The 23748-nt window shown below is 40.6% G+C and overlaps 1 protein-coding gene across 1 annotated transcript in view; it reads left to right on the top strand.

Moving 5' to 3' along the window:
* SYNJ2 (synaptojanin 2) overlaps nt 1-21488 on the top strand; it is a 145141-nt gene extending 123653 nt beyond the window's left edge. Inside the window, 10 exon segments of the mRNA XM_020986684.2 lie at nt 970-1087; nt 4190-4408; nt 5855-5933; nt 10657-10825; nt 11273-11446; nt 13468-13602; nt 15235-15347; nt 16650-16758; nt 18718-18893; nt 20579-21488. Of these exon segments, the coding sequence (XP_020842343.1) occupies nt 970-1087; nt 4190-4408; nt 5855-5933; nt 10657-10825; nt 11273-11446; nt 13468-13602; nt 15235-15347; nt 16650-16758; nt 18718-18893; nt 20579-21334 (2048 nt within the window). The 3' untranslated portion in view covers nt 21335-21488.
* The last annotated feature ends 2260 nt before the right edge of the window (nt 21489-23748 follow it).

Genomic DNA, 23748 nt, shown 5'->3' with positions numbered 1-23748 from the left:
CCTCAGACCAAACACTTGACACTTACTAGCTGTGTGACCCTGGGCAAGTCACTTAACCCCAATTGCCTAAAAAAAAAAAGTTAAAAGAGAAGTAGAATCAAAAGGTTTTGATGACTAATCAGATTTAGGGAATGTAGGAGAAAGAATGATGAAGATGATGCTAAGCCTTCTTGCCTTTGTGTCTGAATGGATGGAGACATCATCACTAAAACTGGAAAGTTAAAAGGAGGGGTGGGTTTTATGGGGCAGATTAATTCCATTTTGGACATGTTGAGCACAATATATGTGGGAGCTTGTATTCTAGTGATTTAGAAATTTACTTATTGGAGGCTTTGAAGGAAGACACTCATAGGGTTCTGAGCCACACCTAAGATGTTAGATAAGAAAGTGAAGATGGTAGCAGTGAAAGGAAGAAAGAGAACTAGAGCTTGAGAGGGTAGGGTTACATATAGCTTTACAAGGGAAGCGGAGGATACTAAGAGAACTAATGTTTTCGGAAGTGCCCTCCTAAAATAAGGGAAATAATTGGGATTTTAAATAATAAATAACATATAATATAAATGTAATATATAATAATATATAATATAATATAATAATATATAATATAATATATATAATGTATACTATAAATAATAAATAAATAAATAATAAATACTTTAAAATAAGGGAAATAATCATGAGTGTAAAGGCATATAAGAGTCAGAAGACTGAAGTGCAAGTCCCATCTTCTGCCATAGTCATACACATATCCTAAGCTTGTTTCTGCCCCATAAAATGGGAACGATAATAGTTTCATTTCCTGAGTGAAGATTAAATGAGAAACTCATCTAGTACTTTGGAAACAGTAAAAGGATTCATAAATACAATTTACTTGTCTTCTTCATTTTGAACTTTTATTTTTAAATGTTACATTTTAATGTGTGTATTTTTTTTTAAATTGTGCATCCCACAAATGGAATCTCCTTTTAGCGGGAGAGCTCAACCTTCTAGACAACGATTTAAACGTTGACACCAAAATCAAGCACACCTGGTCTCCTGGTGCTCTTATGTACTACGGCCGAGCAGAACTTCAGGCTTCTGATCACAGGTAATGTCCTTCTTGGGACTCAGGTGCCTCAAAATATTTTACCCTCAGAGTTTTTTGTATGATTTGAAAATGCCGGTTCTGATCTCCTACCTCTTTGCCAGCTGTCGCAGACCTGGAGGCCTTATGCGTAGAGAATAGAACATTGTTCTGTGTTGGACATGTGAGGATATTGATGAGACACACTGAAAAGTGTCTTTTGTGCACTCTTTTGTCTTTTGTTTTTGGTACAATGGAGATAGCTGGTGAAGGCAAATGAGAAGGGAAGAGTAGAAATTCTTAGAAATGTAACAGAAACAGTATTCTGCTGGAGCAGCATCACCCTCTGTGCTAAGGGTTCTTAACCATTTTTGTGTCTTAGGCACCTCTGGCAGTCCAGGTGAAGGCTGTTAACCCTTTCTCAAAATAATGGTCTACATTCATAATTGAAGGAAATTATAAATATCATGTAGAGGTCAATGAAAATATAAAGATGTTAATAATTTTTCACCCATTCAAGTTCAAGATCCTCAATTAAGAACCCCTGCTTTACAAGGATTGGAGTCAAAAAAGAAAGGAGTTGGGGATTTAAAAAAAAAGTGTTGTCCATCAGTGGGGTTAAAGTATTCTGAGGCCACCCTTGTCAGACACTTATTATTTCAACTGCCTTGAAATAGAATGTAAGCCTTTTGATATATATACTTTGGGCGGCTTTTGTTAGTAGTAATTTCCTTTGCATGCAGTGATCTCTTCCCCATCTCCAGTTGCCTGCTCAGTCGACCTTCTTTATATTTTCCTTTGATTCCTTTGTCTGTCAATGATAGTATAATTTAGAGGTAATGCTAATTGTCTGAAGGAGCAAAGAAGCTGGAGCCTAAAATTTATGATAAGGAACTTGTCGTGTTTCCTAGAACAGATGATTTTTTCTTTCAGTTGGAAGATATTTTAAAGCCTCAGCAATTCAGACTAACATGGGACAAGGACAATCTGAATTATTTAATGTAGCATATCCTATTTACACCTACCTTTTTTGAACTTATTCCCTCCCCTCCCTTTTTAAAAATTTTGTTTTCTTGCTTTCACATACTTAAAACTAATGCCAAAGAGGTTTGTACCTGCTCTGATAAAAAGATAAAATTACTAAATTATTTGGGTGCTGCTAAAGTGGTTTTAGAATAATATAGTGGAAAGAAATCAGATGTAGGGTTAGAAGACATGAGTTTAAATCCTGTCTCTGATGCTTAGTTACTGGATGAACATGGGCAAGTCTCTTCTACTCCCTGGGCTTCAGTTTCCTCATCTATAAAACGGCAATGTTGGGCTAGATGGCCTTTGAGTTAGCTTCCGACTCTGATCTATGGCCCTATGTTTGGGAACATTCTGATTTTTGTTGTAAGCTCATCCTTACCCTTTAAAATCTTATTGAAACCAAACATATAACATGTTCTGAATTAGTGGCATCCAAATTATTTACAAGCTTCATTAAACTTACTAATTTCAAAGCTACAAGTAAAAATAAAGGATGGTTGTGCTGTTTCCTGAATGTGATATCATAAATATTATTTTAAATAGCCTTTTCTGAATTTTTCATCATTATAAAATTTAAGTGCAAAAGTTCCTTGAGTTTATTGAATTGGAATGCAACATGAGAAATATACCACACATGCAGTATATTCATATTCCTGGAAATGCTTTTCTGAAAATGGAGAATGGCTATAACATCTTGGGAAGATCCTCTATGGAGGCTTTTTGAGAGATGCCTAAGGATCCCACAAGATGAGAAGTCCTGTGGGGGAAAAGGTTTAGAGGGTACAGGGGTTGCCGATTGTGTGGGGAGAGTAGTATCCAATATAGTCTTGGATCAATTAAAATAATAATATAATAGTAATTAGTTGACTTTAGACATTCAGTCCAATCAACACTAAATAACAGTTCTTTGACATTTAGCATAATTCAAGAAGGTGCTTTCTAGTGAGAATTGGGTAGGTTTTGGGGGTGGGGGGAGTAGGTCTGGGTATGAGGAATCCTGAGTATAGTAGAGTTAACAAGTCAGCAAGTATTTATGAAGCTCCTACTATGTGCCAGGCACTGTGCTAAGTGATGAAAAGGAGTCCTGGATTTAGAGTCAGAGAGCCAGGTTCAAACCCCAGGCCTATCCCTATAAAACTATACCAACATGTTCAAGTTATTTAACCTCTCCAGGTCTTAGCTTCTCCTATATGTAAAACAAGACTATTGGACTAGATCAGGGGATTATAGGTTTAGGGCTAGACGGGACCTCAGAGGCCATAGAATCCAAAACACACACACACACACACACACACACACACACACACACACACACACACACCCATCCATCATTTTTACAGATGAGGAAGCTAGAGTCTAAAGGGATGAATGACTTCTCCAAGGTCACATAGGCTGTAAATGATAGATGATCTCTGTCCCTCAGATGTTATTCTTGTTCAGTCGTTTCAGTCATGTCCAACTCTTTGTGACACCATTTGGGGTTTTCTTGGCAAAAATACTGGAGTGGTTTGCCCTTTCCTTCTCCAGCTCATTTGACAGGTGAGGAAACTGAGGCAAACAGAGTTAAGTGACTTACCCAGGGTCACACAGCTAGTAAGTATCTGAGGCGTCTTGAACTCAGGAAGATGAGTCTTCCTGACTCCAGGCCTACCTGCCATCTCTCAGTTAAGCATCACCAATTTATTTCCTAATTGAGAATGAGTGGGTATATCTTTCCTTCACTATCCAAATGTAATCCCCTCACCTTATCCATAAGCTGCTAAACACTAGGTTGACTTATAACTCTTTAGTTTTAGTCCTCAATAATTAAGCAGTCATTAAGATCCAGCTGAGATGATTATTTTCTAAGTGCTGACTAAGATAATTAAAGAGCAGCAATATTCCTCTCCCAGGACTTCTTCCACCAAAAAATGAAAACAAAAAAACCTCAGTTGTGTGTGAAATAGATAGGGCAAGTGGTACCCCTATCTCCTGGACTAATTGTTGGGATAAAAATTAGCCAGGAAAGCAGTGGGAGGATGCAAATGATAGGATTCTGTTCAGCGAGCTTCTTGCCTTGAAGTTACCTTTGTATTGTCTTGTCTGCGTGTTTAACAGGCCTGTGTTGGCAGTTGTAGAAGTGGAGGTCCAGGAAGTGGATGTAGATGCCCGGGAGAAAGTCTTCCAGGAAGTGTCGTCTTTCCAAGGACCCTTAGATGCTACAGTGGTGGTAAACCTACAGTCACCAACCCTAGAAGAAAAAAATGAGTTCCCTGAGGATCTGCGGACTGAGCTTATGCAAACCTTAGGGAATTATGGGACCATAATTCTTGTCAGGTAAATACTGATGGAGGCTTATCTATGTGTGTTGCCAGGACATCCTAGGCCTCAGTAGAGGACCACTCATTTTTTTTCTTGGCAAAGGCAGGACTTGACATGCTGGTACCTCTTATTGATTTTTTTCTTCTCTTTCCATTGTTGTCTTGTTTTCTGCCTTCTCCTTTGCCATTCAACCTAGGATTAAGGGAGAAAACAGGGTCATTATCTTTTTTCCCATTTCTCCTCCCAAAAGTAGCATATGACCCTTCTTGAGGCTTAAAAAAAGGTTTATAAGAAATAAGGTTAATAAGTTCTACAACAATGTAAACAGGGTGTTTACAAGCTTGCTGTGGTCTTAAGAAATTGTGGCCATACATGCTGCCTGTAGAGAAGAATATAGACCTTCTGTTCTTTAGCTTCTTTTTCCTGATTTAACTCATATGCCAGCTGTTACTTATCCTTAAATGTTAGGTGGTTTTTTAAATTTGCTTTAGTTTCTACCTGGAAGATTTTGTCTGATATTTGGTATATTTGCCTTCTGTAATCTTCATTTCCCCCCCAGTCCTTTCTGGGCATAGGAGAACCTATGATGTAGGAATGAGTACCTTTTTTTTATTGTGGGCCTCAGGCTGTGTGCCTCCCTTATGCCAGACTGAAATACCATGGACCTATGGCATAGATCTTCCTCCCCATTCCTGTACTCCTTCCTGGCCTTGGTGACCATATTAAAGAGACTTTTTCCTTGCTAACCTTTTAAAGTTATCTCTTCCATAGGCTTTGGGTCTTTGTGCATCCCACATTTTTGTTCTAAAAATTTCAATATCCCTGGAAATTCTCCTTTCCTATCTCCTGTATGCTTCCTCTTCTTCCTTCTCTTTCCTCCAGCCCTCTCCTCCTTGTTCTCTGCCTTTTCCCCTCCTTTTTCTGCCCCCCCACTTTCCTTTTCCCCTCATTCCTAGTTTCCTTCTCTCCCTCCCCTCTCTACTGCTCTTTCCCTTTCTGCCTCATTCTCTCCCATGTATCATCTCTTCCCTGAGAAATGATCCTCTGGAATCCAGGCTTGGGCCAGATATGTGATTTCATTGTTGTAGGACAATTTCTAGATGAAGAGATTTCCTTTACCAGTACAGGTTGGTACCTACTCTGTAAACCTAACAAAATCTAGAGAATTATCTGGAGCACTGAATGGTTAAGTGATTTGATCAAGGTCATGCAGACAGAGGCAAGACTGCAAACCCAGGTCATCTCTACTCTGAGGCTGTTTCTCTATCCCCTACACCATCTTGCTGTAACAATCAAGGCTTGTCCTAGAGAAAGAAACTCTTGAACTGATAGTACAAATTGATAGAAAATTTTCCCCACTCATGAGGGCAGAGATCAACCTACCTCCTGATTCAGGAGAGCTCTGCTGTCTTTTCTTTTTCCATCCTCGAAGCTACTGCTCTTTGTCTCTCTTCTTTTTAGGATCAATCGAGGGCAAATGTTGGTGACTTTTGCAGATAGCCGGTCAGCCCTTAATGTCTTGGATGTAGATGGTATGAAGGTAAGTCTCCCTGGATAGGGTCTGTAGCCATGTTGGGTTTCTGTGTGTGCTATTTCCTCCCATTTTCCTTTCTACCTTTTGGGCTTATGTGTAAGTGGTAGATGTTTCCTTGTTTCCTTATGAACAATGGCCCTGACTTCTTTCTATTTGAGAACTAATACTTAACCAAGGTTTATTTGCTGAGATTAAATGACTTACCCCAGGTCAGATTACTAAGACATATATTTTCCACTGAGCCACCTATGTGACCCTCACCTACATTTCTCCACATGGGATTCTTCTGAGGTTACTTTTGATGAATGTGGTATATATGGAATGGTAGGAATTTGTTGGGTAAGAACAGGGGACAGCAATCCAGACATAAGGAACCATGTGAAGGCCTCACTTACATGCCTTTGTTCACACAGTTCCTTAAGCGGGGCACGCCATGCAGTATATGGAGAGATGTAAAGTTCCAGTTTGGCCAGCCTAGAGCACAGTGACAGAGGAGCTGTGTGAGAGAATATTGGAAAAATTGGGTGGTGCCTACATTTTGGAGAGCTTTGCACTTCTCGAGTAGAAACTTAAACTTTACTCAATCAATTGAGATCTGTTGAGCAGTCAACTTGATAAGCATTTATTAACCACTTAGCCTGTGCCAGGCACCATATGAGAGGCAGGGGATACAAAGAGAAATGAAACGATCTCTATTCAAGGACTTCACATTCTATCAGAGAATGTACTCAGATGAAGTGATAACAGGGTAATTTCAGGGAGGGTGCACTATTATTAGCTGACCCTCTTTTGAATCTCACATGGGTTCAAAGTCCTCATGTAGGAGTTAGCTGAGCTGAGAATTGAAGGAATCTGGGGATGCCAAGAGGCCAACAGGAGAAGAGAGGAATGGAGAAGGAAGATGCAATGTGAGGGATACCTCTGGCCCATTTTGACTGGACCTTAGACTAAGTGACATGGAGGAATAGGTCATAAATCTTTAAAGATAGTATGGAGGCAGATTGTGAAGGGCTTTAAATGTCCAACAGAGGAATTTGCATTTTTTTTTTATCTTAAAGGCAACAGGAAGCCATTGAAGCTTTTTTGAGCAGGGTTAGGCCTGTGATTTAGGAAGATCATTTTGGCAGCTGTATGTAGGAGGGATTAAAGAAGTTGAGACTAAATAGAAGGCTATTTCAATGGTCCAAGTAGGTGGTCATGAGGATCTGGACAGAGCGGGGAGGCAGGGGAGGGGGGATGGAGGGTATAGAGAAAGGTGCTAGAAAAATTGGCAAAGTAAAGATGATAAAATTCAACAACAGACCGGGTATGCTAAGTGAGAGAAAAATCAAAGATAACACCAAATATCAACCATGGGAAACTAAATGGTGGTGCCATGGACACAGATAGGAAAGTCATTGAAGAAGAAGGCTTTTGTGGAAAGAGAGTTTCCATTTTGAGACACGCTGACCCACTGGTTAATAGAATATCCAAGGGAAACTGTCCAGTATACAGTCTGAGGCGCAGGTCTGAAGCTCGGGGATGAGGCCAGGACTGGAGATAAATATTTGGCAATCACTTCCACAGACATACTGCTCCCAGATACGGTAATAAACGAGATTATGAAAGGAGAGAGTGTAGTGGGAAGAAGAAAACAGGACAGAGATCGAAATCTTGTGTACTCATTTAAGTCCACATGTGTGGAGGGGAAGAGAGGCAGGTGGTGGAGACAGAGGAGTGGTTAGATAGAGATATTGGGGAGGATCCAGGAGTTTGGTTTCTCTGAAATGAAAAAAGAAGCCAGAAGAAGGAAGTGGTCAGTGATGTCATGGGTTGAAGAAGACAAAGATGGCTGAGATGGAGAAACAGGCATTTGGCTATGAGAAAGACACTGCTGACCTTTGAGATAAGAGTTCTGAATTATCCTGTGAGCTGGTGAGGTTGTGTAGGGGTGAAGTAAAGAACTCCCCTTTCATGTGCTTGACAACTAGTGGATCAGGAGTGACAGGCAACAGCAGCAGTAACATGCATTCATATTGTACCGCAAGGTCTGCCACGCACTGTACGTACATTATCTCATTTGGTTGTCACAAAAAATTCTTTGAGGTCGGGGGATCGTAGATGCAGGGATGGGAGAGAAAGCATCTAGTCTAGTCTCCTCATTTGTTGCTGCCATCTTAACAGGAGAGCAAACTGAGGCTTGAGGTGGTTAATTCTTGACCCAAGAGGGAAAACAAGAGGTGATGCTGATTCAGGGCAGGATTCATAAACTAACCAAATCTGACATGGGGAATGCGAGTTCCTAATAGCAGTCTCTTGTTCAGTCGTTCTCAATCGTGTCTTACTCTTCATGACCCCATTTGGGGTTTTCTTGGCAAAGATACTAGAGTGGTTTGCCATTTCCTTCTCTAGCTCATTTGACAGATGAGGAAACTGAGGCAAACAGGGTGTAGTGACTTGCCTAGGGTCATGCAGCTGGTAAATGTCTGAGGATAGATTTGAACTCGGGAAGAAAAGTCTTTCTGACTCTAGGCCTGCCTGGCACTTTAGCCATTGTGCCCCCTAGTGGCCCAGAGCAGTAGTCATGCAAAACATACTTCCATATTAGTCATATGAAGGAAAACATAGACCCCCTCCCCCCAAAAAAAATCCCAAGAAAAATAGGGAAAGTAAAAAAAAAAAGTATGCTAAGATCTATATGCAGATTCCATCAGTTCTTTCTCTGGGGATGGAAAACATTTTTCATCATAAGTCCTTCAGAGTTATCTTGTATCATTATGTTTCTGAGAATTGCTACGTCATTCATAGTTGATTATCCTACAGTATTGCTGTTACTGTGTACAGTGTTCTGGTTCTGCTCATTTCACTTTGTATCAGTTGGTATTAAGTTGTTCCAGATTTTTCTGAGAGCATCTTACTCATCATTTCTTATAGCACAATAGTATTGCATTATAGTCATATACCACAACTTGTTTAGCCATTCCCCAAATGATGGGAATTCCCTCAATTTTCAACTCTTTGCCACCAGAAAAGAGCTGCTATAAATATTTTTGTATGTGTAGGTCCTTTTCGTTTTTGTTTTGATCTCTTTGGGATACAGACCTGATAGTGGTATTGCTAGGTCAAAGAGTATGCATGGTTTTATATCCCTTTGTGCATAGTTCCAGAGTGGTCTACAGAATGGTTGAATCAGTTCACAACTCCACTAACAGTGCATTACTGTTCCAATTTTCCCATATCCCCTCCAACATTTGTTATTTTTCTTTTCTGCCTTGTTAGTCAATCTGATAGGTGTGAAGTGGTACCTCAGAAATTGTTTTAATCTGCATTTCTCCAAACAATAGTGTAAATCAGGGTTCCTAACCCTGGGATCTGTAAACTTGGTTTTTATTTCTATTTATTTATTTGTTTATTTTTTTGGCAATTGGGGTTAAGTGACTTGCCCCAGGGTCACATAGCTAGTAAGTATCAAGTGTTTGGTCTGAGGCTGGATTTGAACTCAGGTCCTCCTGACTTCAGGGCCGGTGCTCTATCCGCTGCGCCACCTAGCTGCCCCTTGGTGTTTTCTTAAATGACAGTTTTTTAACATTATCTACGCGCTTTATGCAGTTAAGAAATTGTTCTGAAAAGGAGTATATAGGTTTCACCAGATGACCAAAAGAGTCCACGACACAAGAAAGGTTAAGAATCCTTGCTCTGACCTTGTACACGGTAACCCTTCTCAGCAATACAAGGATCTAAGACATCTCCAAAGGCCTCATGATGGAAAATGCTATCCACAAATAAGAAAGAACTATGGAGTTTGAATGCAGATCGAAACATACTATTTACTATTTTTTTCTTCTGTTTTTTTTTGTTTCCTCTTTCTGGTGGTTCCTGCTATTGGTTCTAATTCTTACTTACAACATCACTAATGTGAAAATAGGTTTAATAGGAATGTATATACATAGCCTATATCACATTGCGTGCCTTCTTGGGGAGGGAGGGGGAGAAAAATTTAAAACTCAAAAGCTTATGGAAGTGATTGTTGATAATTCAAAATAAATTAATTTTAGAAAAAAAGAATCCTTGCTCTACAGGATGATTTTAGAAAAACCTGGAAAGACTTGCATGAACTGATGCAGAGTGAAGTGAGTCGAACAAGGAAAACATTGTACATAGTAACTGCAAAATTGTACAGTGATCAATTGTGAATGACTTAGCTGTTCACAATGCCAAAGGACTCATGATGAAAAATGCTATCTGCCTCCAAAGAAAGAACTGATGGAGTCTGAATACAGACTGATTCATACTATTTTTCACTTTCTTTCTTTTGGCTCAGGTTTTCTTCCACAAAATAACAAATATGGAAATGTTTAACATGATTGCACATGTATAACATATCAGATTGCTTACTATCTCAGGAGGAATGGAAAGAGAGAATTTGGAACTCAAAATTTTTTTAAAAAGTTAAAAATTGTTTCTATGTGTAATTGGGGAAAAATAAAATACTACATAAATAATCAAAAAGAACCCTGATTTAGTATGATACATTTGTGATAAAATTACTTAACCTCTATCTGTCCCAGTTTCCTCAGCTAGAAAATGGGCTAATTTAAACAGTTTTCATTTAGGGTTGTTGTAAGGATAAAAAGGAGATATTTGCAAAGCACTTAGCACAGTGCCTGACACAGAGTAGGCACTTAATAAATTGTTATTCTCTTCCTGCTTTCTGTGAAAGGAACATGTTTAAAATCTCCCGATTTTTCAGGTTAAAGGCAGAGCAGTGAAGATCAGACCGAAAACAAAGGATTGGCTAAAAGGTCTTCAAGAAGAAATCGTACGAAAACGGGATAGCATTGTATCCATGTCCCCCACTGCCAATTCCTGTCTGTTAGAAGAAAACTTTGACTTCTCCAGTTTGGACTATGAATCAGAAGGTTAGCAGCTATCCTGTGAGCCTCCTCTTAGGTAGGGGTGGAAAAGGAAAAGTAAACAATCCCAACTTTAGAATTCGAAGTTAGAATAGAGTCGAGAAGTAAAGAGTTTTTTTGAAAAGTTCTCTCTTGGGGGTGTCATTCTTAATTCCTTAGTGATAGACACGGTCACTGTCCATGTGTAGGAACTGGGTCACATGCATGGACCCGCGTTGGAGGATTCCAAAAGCCATGTTGAGATCCTCTTGTTTGGAGCTGTAGGAAGGATGTCTGAGAATTCGATGGTCACAGCAGTCAATATTGTACCCGTTTCAAATGCGGTGTGTGTTCTGGAGGTTTCCTCAAACTGCACGCACCTAGAAAACCTGCCTTAATGTTGAAATGAGCTCTAGAGCAAAGAGGGTAATGAGCTTCTTTCATCTTAGAGACTGCTTTGTTTTCTCTTTGCAGGAGACATTCTTGATGAGGACGAGGACTATTTGATTGATGAACAACACCCCACCTTCCTCACTGACACAGAACTGTCGGCGGGTGACGATTTGGAAGCCCCAGGCTCTGCCCCGGCAGGCGCACCTCCCAGCAAGTCTCCAGCACTGACTAAAAAGAAATCTTGCCCGTACAAAGGTAGCTTGCACCTTTGGTCTGGTCTTGGGTTATAGTTTCCCTATCTCGGGCAGGCATCTCCTAATTTCAGAGAGTACCTATGCCAAAATAACTCTTCCCAAACCGTTTCCCACTTAATACATAATGTCGAAATCATAGTAGATAAATGCTGTTATGCTGTCCTCATATGTATATATTGTTTATGTATAATCTTGAGTGTGCATGTCCACATTTGGAGTAGAGAGGAATCAGATAATTTCATAAAGTTCAGGTTTTAGCGTTCAGACTATTTGAAATAATTTCATGAACAGCATTAGCTGTCACAGTAATAAGAGCATTGACAGTGGTGAGCCCTAAAGGATGAGTATATATGTTTAGTTATTGTAATGGTCATTGTGTATCAGAATTCCTTTGTGGGAGGTGCTGAAAACTGTCCACAGAGGCATAGTCAAGGTGATGTTACTTCTTTTTTTTTTTTTTTGGCTAGGCAATGGGGCTAAGTGGGCACACAGCTAATAAGTGTCATGTGTCTGAGACTGGATTTGAGCTCAGGTCCTCCTGAGTCCAGGGCTGGTGCTCTATCCACTGCACCACCTAGCTGCCCCATTCTATTACTTCTTAAGGGAAGTTTCTGCAGTAGGTGTAAAGAGATGTTCGCACCTCCCCAGAGGAGCAGCAGGGGGTCCTTGTGGACTCTTTCAGATTTCATAAACTTGTAGGGAATTCTGCCCATTTTCCATTCAGCAGGACTTTTGCACCCTTAACTGGAGATACAGACATTACTGGAAACATGTAATTACATTTTTTCTCAATGTAACATTATTTATCCAAGAGCACATCGGTTTTTGGGGTTTTTTTTGGAATGTTTCTCTGTCAGATGCAGAACAGTATTCAGGTGGAGGGGGCTGTTGAGATCTTGATCCTGTTAGGTAGGCTGCCATCTGGTGAAACTGTCTATACTATTACCTTGATGCTGCTGAGTGTTTACTGTTTAATGGGAAAATAGGGACTTTTGTGTATCTAATTACAGCGCTCCTCTAGATAAAGAAATTGAGCTTCTTTCTCCAGCTTTGGTATGAGGTACATAGAGTTCAAAATTAAGCTGTCCTGTTCAAGAGCCTCGCAATATGAGAGGCAGTTAGGTTGCACAGTGGTTAGAGCATTGGTCCTGGAGTGAGGAAGCCCTGAGTTCAAATCCAGCCTCAGACTTAATAGCTCTGTGATCCTAGGCAAGTCACTTAACCTCTGCCTGCCTCAGTTTCCTCAGTTGTAAAATGGGAATAATAACAACTCCTTCCCAAAGTTGTTGTGAGGATTAAATGAGATATTGGTACAATGCCTGGCACATAGTAGTAGGTACCATGTAAGTTCTTGTTCCTTCCCTGTGTGGAGGAAAGGAGCTTAAATTTATTTTGGATTTTATGTCCTATGTAATGAGGCAGAAGGGGTATCTCTCCCATATTGTCTTAGCTCAGTCAAGTGTCTAAATTCCACATACCAAGCCCTGATGAAAACTGTAAGTTACTGGCTTAGACCCAACAGAGAGAGCAGGAGCATTCAACATTTCCACTGGCAAATGACTGAGAATTTCTTTAGCCTCTTGAAAATGACCATTCTGGGGGTGAGGCCTGGTTTTCAGCAGTTTTTGCAACACTCTTCTTTGTGGTGAACTACTGTTCCTTCCAAACTGCAACAGCTGCCTTTCTAAAACTCTTGACTCTCTGGTGTATGTGCCAAACTAACTTCATCCTTGGTTCACTGAATGTTCCAAGCAGGCATTGCTACTCATCTCCATGCCACCTTCCCTCCCTTCCTCCCTCCTTCCCTTCTCTGTCCCCTCTCGCCCCAAATGGGGAAAAGGATAGGTACAGTCACTAGCTGGCTTTCTCTATGTCAGATTAAGCCTTTTCTCCAAACGACCTCACTCTCCCTTTTCTCCAACCTCCATCACCCCGCTTGTAAAAGGAGCTGCCATTTTGACCCTTTTGACCTTCTTGCGTTTTTGAATACCCGTCTTCTTCGTATTCCGCCGTGTCCTCCAGATGATGCCGACCTGGCAGAGTTAAAGCAGGAGCTGGAAGCTGTTGGGGACTTCCGCCATCGTTCTCCAAGCAGGTCTCTGTCTGTTCCTAACAGGCCTCGGCCACCTCACCCACCACAGAGACCCCCCCCTCCAAGTAAGACTTCACTTGTTTTTAGTTTGCCACAATGCCTGCTGGGAATACTTGCCTCCATGCTATCACTGAAAAAAAACCCCACTGAATCCAGGTATCTTTCAAACTATGTGTTTTTGCACAATCAGTTGGCTTATTTTCCTTCTCCACCTCTATTCTGTTTTGTTTTTTGGTTTTGGGTTTTTTTGGGCAGTTGGGGTTAAGTGACTTGCCCAGGGTCACACAGCTAGTAAGTGTCAAGTGTTTGGTCTGAGACCAGATTTGAACTCAGGTCCTCCTGACTTCAGGGCCAGTGCTCTATCCACTGTGCCACCTTCTCCACCCCTATTCTGAAACTACTAAAGAGTATTGCTGTTGAAGCCAATGCCACTTTAGCTACCTCTGGGATAGCACAAGGCATTTCCAGGAGGAACTTGAAGGGATTGATTTTTCAGAACTGTTATTCATTCTAACCTTTTTCGCTTTTAAGCAGGAATCACAACCAGCAGAGAATTTCCTTCTGCTTAAAGTTCCAACTAATTCATTATCTTTCCCCACCCATCTCATCAAAGAAGGTCAGACTTGCTCGCTGCACACCTAGTCCTCTCTTCACTTTGTTAAAACTGTGTAGTCCTGGTAAAGAAGGAAATCACTCGGAGAGTTCCATATTTAGTAGTGTCACATTGTAAAATAGGTCAGGTAATCCGGGCCCTGGTACTATTTGTGTCACATGGGCAGTCTCCAAGCTTCAGTTTCCTCATCTGTTAAAGGAAGGGAGTGGATTAGACAACCTCTAACACACCGCCCAATTCATCATGTATGGTCCTATGTCATTTACACAAGTAGTACTGTACGCTCACACTTGTGACAAGACAGCCTATAATTCAGCTATTGTCATTGTCCTCCAACAATAGTATTCTAGTAGAGAAGTGGCTGCTAATATCCTCTAGTTAAGACTAGAAAAACATGTCACTTGATATGGTTCTAGTGTTCTTCTTTGGCTTTCTAAAATGACTCCTTTGCCCATAATACTACTTTTTGCTTTCTGAAAATACAATTTTGCCTTGCCTTTTTCTGTCTTATGTTTCTCCTCTTCTGATTTTTTTGAGGGAGACAGTGTCACTTTGGTCTGTGTCCTTTTTAAAAAATAAGACATAGACTTTCATATCCTCTGACTTCATTATTGGGTTCCCACTGGCCTTAGTTTACCCCAAAGCAATCTCAGTTGCAAAAAGAAACTGAGCACAAGACTTTAAAAAAAATGAAGTTCTCAATTTAAATTCAAAATCAATTCAACAAATTCAAAATGATAATATAAAAGTCACCCAAACCAACATACTTCTGTTTTAAAAAAATTCAAACCATACATTAAGAAGTTAAACTTTCCAGTAGGTAGTTAGTACCCATTCTAGCTGAATTATAGTAATCTATGACTGAATGAAAAGGGGGACATCACTGTCAAGTGACTGGGATACATTCGATATCTCTGAATGCTTTTTAAGTGCCAAATAAGTAGTATTACCCCAAAATATCTTGTTTCTAGTTTTCTAGGCATCACCCTTGTTAGGAACTTCTCTTGATGGCTCATTGGATCTTTCATCAGCCACTGGGACATTGACCGAGGTTTGAGGTTGTGCCTTTTTTTTTTTCTTGCAGCTGGTTTAATGGTGAAAAAGTCTGCTTCCGATGCATCTATTTCCTGTGGCACTCATGGGCAATATTCCATCTTACAGACAGCTAAGCTTCTTCCAGGAGCTCCTCAGCAGCCAGTGAGTTCTTCCTTTTTCTCGGTCCAATATGGTAAAATTCCAGTTCCCAAGGTTCTTTATACCTTGTTTCCCACTCCTGGGCTGAGATGAGATTATCTTTAGTTAATGAAAGTTTAAAATTCTTATCTTTTCAATTCGATAAACATGTTAGATACCTCCTTGATGCAAGGTACTATGTCAGATTTTAAAAGCAAAGACGTATTTTCTCCCCTACCTCTTCCAAAAAAAAAAAAAAACCAAAACCCCAAACCCAACCCATTCCAGAGTTTAAAAAGTTGTTTCTTGTTTGCTTCTAAAGAGAAAAATATACCCTAGAATGCTAAGTTAATTCAAGGCTGCCATGTGTATAATCACTTTGTAGTTTTTGCAAACCCATTGCTGCTTCTCTTCTACTAATTGACATAAAAATGGAGGGCTGATTGCTTCAAAACCCCACATTCACTCAATTTTGGAGTGATTTGGCATCAGCTCTAGCTGTTACCCCTTCATTTGTCTTATTCATGGATGCCTAGCATTTTAGAGCAGAGCCCAACAACAGCAAAATCTAGAAATCTGGCAAATGTTTTCTTTTATATTCATTCAACAAACATTAAATGCCCACTGTGTGTAGAGCACCATCCTATCTAGGGGCTGGAGAAGACATAAAGATCAGATAACACATACCTATGTCCATATAGAATTTATAAAGTCAAGTGGGGGGGGTGAGAGAGATAGCATACATATACAGATGACTAATAATATGTGCTAAATGCAAAAAAAACAGTTACAAGGTAGAGAAAGGCAATTATTGGTAGTGCTATGTTGGAATGCTTCATGGAGGTTGCATTTGAATTTGGTTTTCAGCTGAGTAGGATTTCAGTAGGCGGGAAGAAGTGGGCAGGGGCAATCCTGGCAACAATCTCAGCGTTGCAAAGCGTGGGGTGTGCATGGAGGATGATGAGTAGGCCAGTTTGGATGCTGTATAATGTACATGGAGAATAGTGTGAGACAAGGAAAGGGGGCACCAACTTGTGGAAGGGCCTGAGTGTCAGGCTAAGACATTCCAGCTTTATTCTACAGGCAGTCGAGGAGCTACTGAAGGGGAAAGATTTTAAGCAGAGGTATAACATGTTCAGATTTATGTATAAGGAAATCTTTTTTTTTCTTGAAAGAATCATCAATAAGGACTTGGGATAACCTTTTATGCTGTATATGGTAACTGAATCTGTTCAGGTTTAATAGGCAGCACTCATTGTGTTCTGCTGTGGAGATTTTATATGCAAGGATTACTTATCTCCTTTTTCTTTTCTGTTTATCCGGAAGCCTAAAGCCAGGACTGGGATAAGTAAACCATATAATGTCAAACAGATCAAAACCACCAATGCTCAGGAAGCCGAGGAAGCCATTCGGTGCCTCATGGAAGCAAAAGGAGGTGAGTTGAGTAGCCCACTAAGTTTTTAAATCTTCAGCCAGCCACAAGGCTTCAGTTTCCTTTTTCTCCCTCCAACCAAAAACTGTATGGTCTGAGAAAATTGCATTTCCCTTTCGGATATGAAATTAAGTATTCCCTAATGTCCTTGGTCTTCTCTAAAATTCCACTCAAGAGATTCCACTTTTGGTGCTACTGAGTTTGTGATTTGACCATTTTCTGGTCTCTTTCTCTCTTGAAAAGAATATACAGCACTCAAAAATCCTAGTATATAGCATGAAGCCTTCATAATAGCAGTATGGGAGGGAGAGCTTCAAATAAACAAAAATGAATTTAAGAATAGTTGGTGATGCAAGGCAGTTAATTCATTCTGCTAGTTCTGTAGTCATCAGGTACTGGTGGTTCCATTTGACGTTTAAGACATAAAGCTGCTCTTTTGGGTCACCCCGAGAATAACTGGACAACACAGACTCTCATCAGTCTTTTCCTAGGTCTATAATCCCACCTGGAGTTTCACCATCACTTTTTCCCATTAATTGTATTTTGTTATTCTCAGACTGAAATGGTTACATTTTACACTGGTGTCTCTGATTTCATTCTTCCTTGTGCGTTCAGTTTACTTTTACCATCTAGATGTACAAAATCCACAAAGAAATGTTTTGTTGTAAAACAACAAGAAAAACCCTTTTAAAAGTTGATGTTGTGTGGAAGTAATTCCATTCACAGGAGATAGAAATCTTTCCTAGTACCTTCATATCTGCCTCTGTTCTAGGAGATTGGTGTAAACAGCTGAGGCCAAGCTTTAGGCCAAGAGCAAATGCTTAGAATCCTTTCTAGCAGTGAGGGTTATGCTACTGGATCTCCAAAGTACTGAGTTGTACTCTGAGGTACCACATCACACCTATCAGATTGGCCAACATGACAAAACAGGAAAATGATAAGTGTTGGAGAGGATGTGGGAAAATTGGAACGCTAATACATTGTTGGTGGAGTTGTGAAATGATCCAACCATTTTGGAGAACAATTTGGAACTATGCCCAAAGGGCTACAAAAATGTGCATACCCTTTGATCCAGCAACAGCACTTCTAGGGCTATATCCCAAAGAGATCAAACAAATGGGAAAAGGACCCACATGTACAAAAATATTCATCGCAGCTCTTTTTGTGGTGGCAAAGAATTGGAAATTGAGAGGATGCCCATCAATTGGGGAATGGCTGAGCAAGCTGTGGTATATGAATGTAATGGAATACTATTGTGCTATAAGAAATGATGAACAGGCTGACTTCAGAAAAACCTGGAAAGACTTATATGGTCTGATGCTGAGTGAAGTGAGCAGAACCAAGAGGACTTTGTACACAATAACAGCCACATTATACAATGACTAAGATTGTTAAACTGAACCCTTCTCAGCATTACGAGGATCTAAGACATCTCCAGAGGCCTCAGGATGGAAAATGCTGTCCACATCCAAAGAAAACTATGGAAGTCAAATTGCTATCACTTATTTTTACCTTCTGTTGAGTTTTGTTTCCTCTTTCTGATAGTTCCTCCTATTGGTTTTAATTTTTACTTACAGCTTCACTAATGTGAAAATATGTTTAATGGGTATGTAAATGTAAAGCCTATATCAGATTGTGAGCTGTCTTGGGGAGGGTGGCGGGGAGGAAAAGGGAGAAAAATTTTCAACTCAAAAGCATATGGAAAAAATAAAAAAATAAAAAATAATTTTTAAAAAAAAAAATAAAAAACCCAAAGTACTGAGTTGTAGTGGGCCGAGCTGATCACGTGTCTATACTAAATCTTCGACTAGGATGGTGAGCCTCAGGGAGTTGGGAACCACCATGCTGCTTGAGGAGGGGCCACATGGCCCAGGTTGGAAATGGATCTGGCTGAATCTCCTGTCCCTGACTGCTCAGGAGAGAGACCTTCATTTGTTCAAACATGCTGTTGTTTTGTTTCAGGAGCACAAGAAGAGGCACTGAATGGAGTTTTCTTAAGGAACCAAGTGTCCACCAAACCAGAGCCCTTATCTAATGTATCCAAGCCAGAGTCTTCTCAGACAACTCAGCTCCTCCCCCACCGACCCGCACCCAGAGTTCCGGTGATTAAGAAGCCAGCTCTTCGAAGGACAGGAAAAGTAAGATGCTGACAAAAGAAACTTGTTATTCCTTCCCTTAGGTTGTTAGAGGGTAGAAATGGGGGAAGGTGGATTTATTTATTTGGTTAGGGATATATTTTTTCATCACAAACCAGTTGAATTTGAGTCTTCCTCCATTATCCAATTCAGGAATCCAAGACATAAGCAGACCTCCAGGGAAAAGTTTTCACAATATTGTCATTTCTATCCTGGGTGACTCCCTCCATGCCCCATCTTTCTCTAGATGAGTCAAAAAAAAAAACCAACTCAAAAAACATATAGTGTACTCTCTTCCAATAATCCACAGCTATAATGAGATGAGTTTTATAAGGGTCCTCAAGCGCCTCAAAACGAAGGAAGTTGTGGACAGTCCTGAGTTCCTCAGTTTCCTGTATTCTCAGCATGCACATGCCTGAGTGTTGACGTGCACAAATTTCATTTCTTGATTGCAAAATGATTTATCATGGATAGGAATGTTCCCGGGCAAGCTCTGGGCTGTGGTTTGGGGATACTGGTCAGACAGCTCTTACTGCCACTTCTCTTGCAGATTGTCTTTTGCTCTCACTCCCGAGCTTCTCCACCTTGCTTGCTGCTTCAGAGAAATGAATTTGTAAGGACAGTAGCAGCACAAAGACTTGCACCCATAGAGTCATCCGGATCCCCTGTTTGATCTCAGAATGTGCTAGTTAACCAGACATTTGGTAAACACCGGCCTAGCCATCATTGGAATCCATCCATCACCCTCTGCCATCTCTTCACCTTTGTAGAGAGTAGAAGTGATTTTGGTGCCATATACTTCAGCTTGCCACCTCCTTCCTTGGTCACTAGTTGTGCTGTGCTTTTGCTCATCATCTGTTCTTTTGTCCTTCTTTCTTGCTCATCCTCTTCCTGAGATGTCTGTATTCTCTTCTTTTTAAAAAAAAATTCAGCATTGTGTCCACATATCCAGGCTGCCACATGGGAGTTGCAATAAAATACTCTCAGAAAAGTTGTGAGTTTTTTTCTACTAAGGGTCCAAAGGAAATGCCAACTCGACTGTGTGACAGAGGCATTCACAGTGGAAAGAATGACTTGTTTAGCACAAATAGCCTGTATAATGTGTGTGTGATTATTTTGAAGCATAAGCCAGGAGGTAAAATTGACATGTAAAGTTTATATATTCATGATCTTTTTTAAAACACATGCATGACTCAAATAGCTGTGACATCAATGAGATGAGTAAAATCCTTCAACCTGCTTAGTGCCATCCTACTCAGCTGTAATATTAAACCAATAATAGAATCTTAATGTTGTGCAGAGTAAAGAGAAAATATCCACCAAAAAAGAGGAATGGTTGCAGAAATATTTATTTTTAGCAACAAGTCTGTGATTCCCTAGTGTGGCACACTGGAAAAGTTTGCCCCCGTCCATTCAGCATGACCTTTGGTTTCATCATTTCTATTCCTGCTGGATGAACTGAACCTGCCCTTCCTCCTAGGTAGCTGCCACTTTTGTTTCCCCGCCCAATTCTTTCTTGTTTGGCTCATTCCCATCCCCGTTTCCGGCATGCCAGTCATTCTCAACATTTTGATGTTAGAATGTTAGTTCCCACCTCTGTTCTTTTCTCCCTGCAAGTGTCCTGTGACTCTGAATTGCTAAGTTTGATTTACATATTTGCTTACTAATCTCCATTGTGTTTTTCTCAGTCTTTATCCCCAGAAGAACAGTTTGAGCAACAAGTCATCCAGTTTACAATTGGGTCCCCAGAGCCTAGCATTGAAAGCACCACTCTAGTGGCGCCCCCCCGAGTTGCTCCTGTCCCCAAACCAAGAACATTGCAGCCTGGGAGAGCTGTCGAGAGAAGACTGAGCGGGGAAGTGCCTGCCGAAGGAGATGCCCTGGTGCCCCCACCTTTGGAAACTGCTTCCCTTGTTCCCAAGGCTCCCCCCAGGAGAAAGAAGTCGGCCCCAGCAGCTTTTCACCTGCAGGTTCTGCAGGGTAACAATTTGCTCCTCCAGGATGTGACTTGCTGTAGCGGGAACAACCACCACCATTACTCTCACTCCCAGGCCGGCGACCAGCCTGACTCGAGCCCGCTTGCTTCACAAGCAGACCTTCTCAGCACTTCACCTGGGCCCAGCCTACTTGCCGACAATACAAAGGCAGTGAAGACAGAGGCAGCCACCCTTCTCGGTGAGCATCAGGACCCCTTCCTGAGCCTCCTCCACCACCCAAAGATATTGAACACTGGCTGGCTTACTAAGAGTGCTGAGCCTTTGGGTGCAGTCACCCCAAATCTGGAAAGGGAATCCCCCAGCCCAGCACAAGTGAGTGTTCCGGCTGCTAAGGTGGGACCTTCGCCAGCCCACGGACACAAAGACTTTGGACACTGGGTCATATTCAGTGATGAGGAAGACAAGAGGACAGCATTGCAGCTGTTTGATCCACTGGCAGAAACATGACAGAAAGACCTTTACAGATACTCACTGCCTTGTAAAGTTGTGTGTCCCTTCCCCCCTCAACATATCATTCATTGTAAATCCCATCAATAAGAAACTCCCTCTATGTCAAATGGGGACTTCTTCCTCTTCTGTTTAAACAGTACATTGGAGAAAATGTAAGTGTTTATTTGGTCTTATACAGTTTTCTGAAAATAGTTTATCTTTAATCAGTAGGATCAATTATCATTTCTCCACCTTAGCCACTGAGAAAATGCTTTGTTGCAGGTTTGGGCATGTTGGGTTCTGTTTCTTTTTGTGAATTTTCCTCTTTTCTCACTCTTGACTTCTCCACCCCCTAAAAAAAATGTTTCATTGCGTGTATTTTTTTAGGGAGAGGGAAAGTGCAAATCTAATGGGTATTTTGCCCCATCTTATGATTTCTCTCCTTGAATTTGAACTGCATGTTACAAGTCACAAGATACTTGTATGTTTTCTGTATAAATTAGCTGACATAATGGTACCAGATTGCTCACCAGTACCTTTAAACTGGCCTTGCCTAAACTGTCAGCCTTCAGTCAACTGATTTGTTGAAAAGCCATGAGATCAAAGTGGTTGAAAACATGTCAAAGGCAGTGTTGGAAGAGGTAAGCAAAAGTGAACCAAATGCCCAAATATGCATTCTGTTGATCCTGTGTTCCTAAGATTCTTGTCCACATGCATAAGAGTGTAGATTTATATTGAGCCTACAGCTAGTGTTTTAACACTAGCTCAAATTGACTTTAAAAAAAACCAAAACTTGTACCATGTCCTATGTGATGTATATTCGTCAAACTGCTGCAGATCCTTGGCATGTGTTTTTAAATTGTCTTTACACTACATATCTAGTATACCACATAAAACCTCACTAATCTTTTTCTCATATATTCCACACACGAATAAGCACAAAATGAATAGCTTTGTTTAGTGATTGCGCACAATTGAAAGTCCATGTTTTCCTGAGCTTTCTACCCAGACTTTTCTAGAGGGGCAGTACCACATGCCCCATCATCAAACAGTCTCTAAGACAAAAGTTCTTTGTTCTTTTAGGTGTCTTTTTGTGTGTGTGTGTGTGTGTGTGTGTGTGTGTGTGTGTGTGTGTGTGTGTGTGTGTGTGTGTTCGTTCTAGCTTTTTTCCCTCCAGCTCCAAGATTACATTGATTTCTGGCTCTCTAAACAATACTGAATGTGGTAGGAGTGTTTCTGTTTTTTAATTGTTAGGCCTGAGTTACTTGCTTTTCACTTGGAGCTGATCAGATTTTCCTCATGTGGAATCTATTGGCCACTCGGGATAAATAGCAGGAGAACCCTAAGCACATGTACAGAGATACAAATGAACACCACTTGTTTACTCAGGCTCAGCCTAGATGACTTACAAGTAAGGTTAAACCCTACTTTAGAGATGATACAGGAATAAGACACAGTTTAGAATGACAGCAGTTGCTAGTGACCTTCGTTCTCAAACATTACTGAGTTTCCCAAAATTCTTCATTTTAATTCATTTTAAGTTTTAAAGAATAAACATGGTGTTACACCACTTTAAGGAGTTATGGGAAGGTTAACTTCAAACCAAACAATGGCATCATGTTACAGTCCTCAAAAGTCTGAATGTTTTAGCTCCAGGACACCCAGAGCTGGTAAGTAGTATGTTAAGAGGATAAAACAATACAGTATTCTATTTATTTTCAAGCAGAAAATTTTGGCCTTTTGGTTCTTTGAGATGCCTTGAATATTTAATCATTCTTTTATGTTATCTACAGAGCCAGGATTCAAGGGATAGCCAAGAATGTCCTCTTTTACCTGTATTTTTCTTTTAGGGAGTTCCCCTTTCCTTTGCCCCCTTTCTCAAATACTTGGCTGTAGTGAAGGTGATTAGGACTAGGCTGATCATAACTATGTCATTTTACTTCTTACCACAGCCAGGTTCTGAGTTTTGAGAATGGCTCTCTTTAATACCCAGTAAATTAGCCCTTCCCTGAAAATGACAACCTCTCTTTTATCTTGAGTCAGTTTTTAGATGCAGTGGACATGTTAGGAGCCCCAGTTTATCAAATAATATCCATATGGAAGTTGAAAGCACTCTGATGTGTGTTTGCTACAACTTTGTGCTGTGGAGCAGACAGGCTACATATAAATTATCTCCATTTGTTACCAGCTAGGAGATTGAGGCTGAAAAGTTAAATCATCTCAGGACAAATGAGGGCTTGGCCAGCATCCAAGTCTTCTGAGTCTTGGCTCAGTGTTCTTTCCAAAAGGGTATATCATCTTTCAGCTCAGCAATCTGCTAAGGAAAAACTGGGAAGGAAAAAGCTGAGGGAGTTAAAGTTTGGAAGAAGTTGAATGGGATGTGTTTGGGGGTTTTTTTCTTAAGTTACTTGTAAACAGAGGGGAAAAAATTT

The sequence above is a fragment of the Phascolarctos cinereus genome, unplaced genomic scaffold, assembly GCF_003287225.1.
Source record: "Phascolarctos cinereus isolate Bilbo 61053 unplaced genomic scaffold, phaCin_HiC Scaffold_5;HRSCAF=322, whole genome shotgun sequence".
In the NCBI taxonomy this organism is placed as follows: Eukaryota; Metazoa; Chordata; class Mammalia; order Diprotodontia; family Phascolarctidae; genus Phascolarctos; species Phascolarctos cinereus.
Note: the sequence above shows the minus strand (reverse complement) of the source record. Positions and strands in the feature narration are given on the sequence as shown.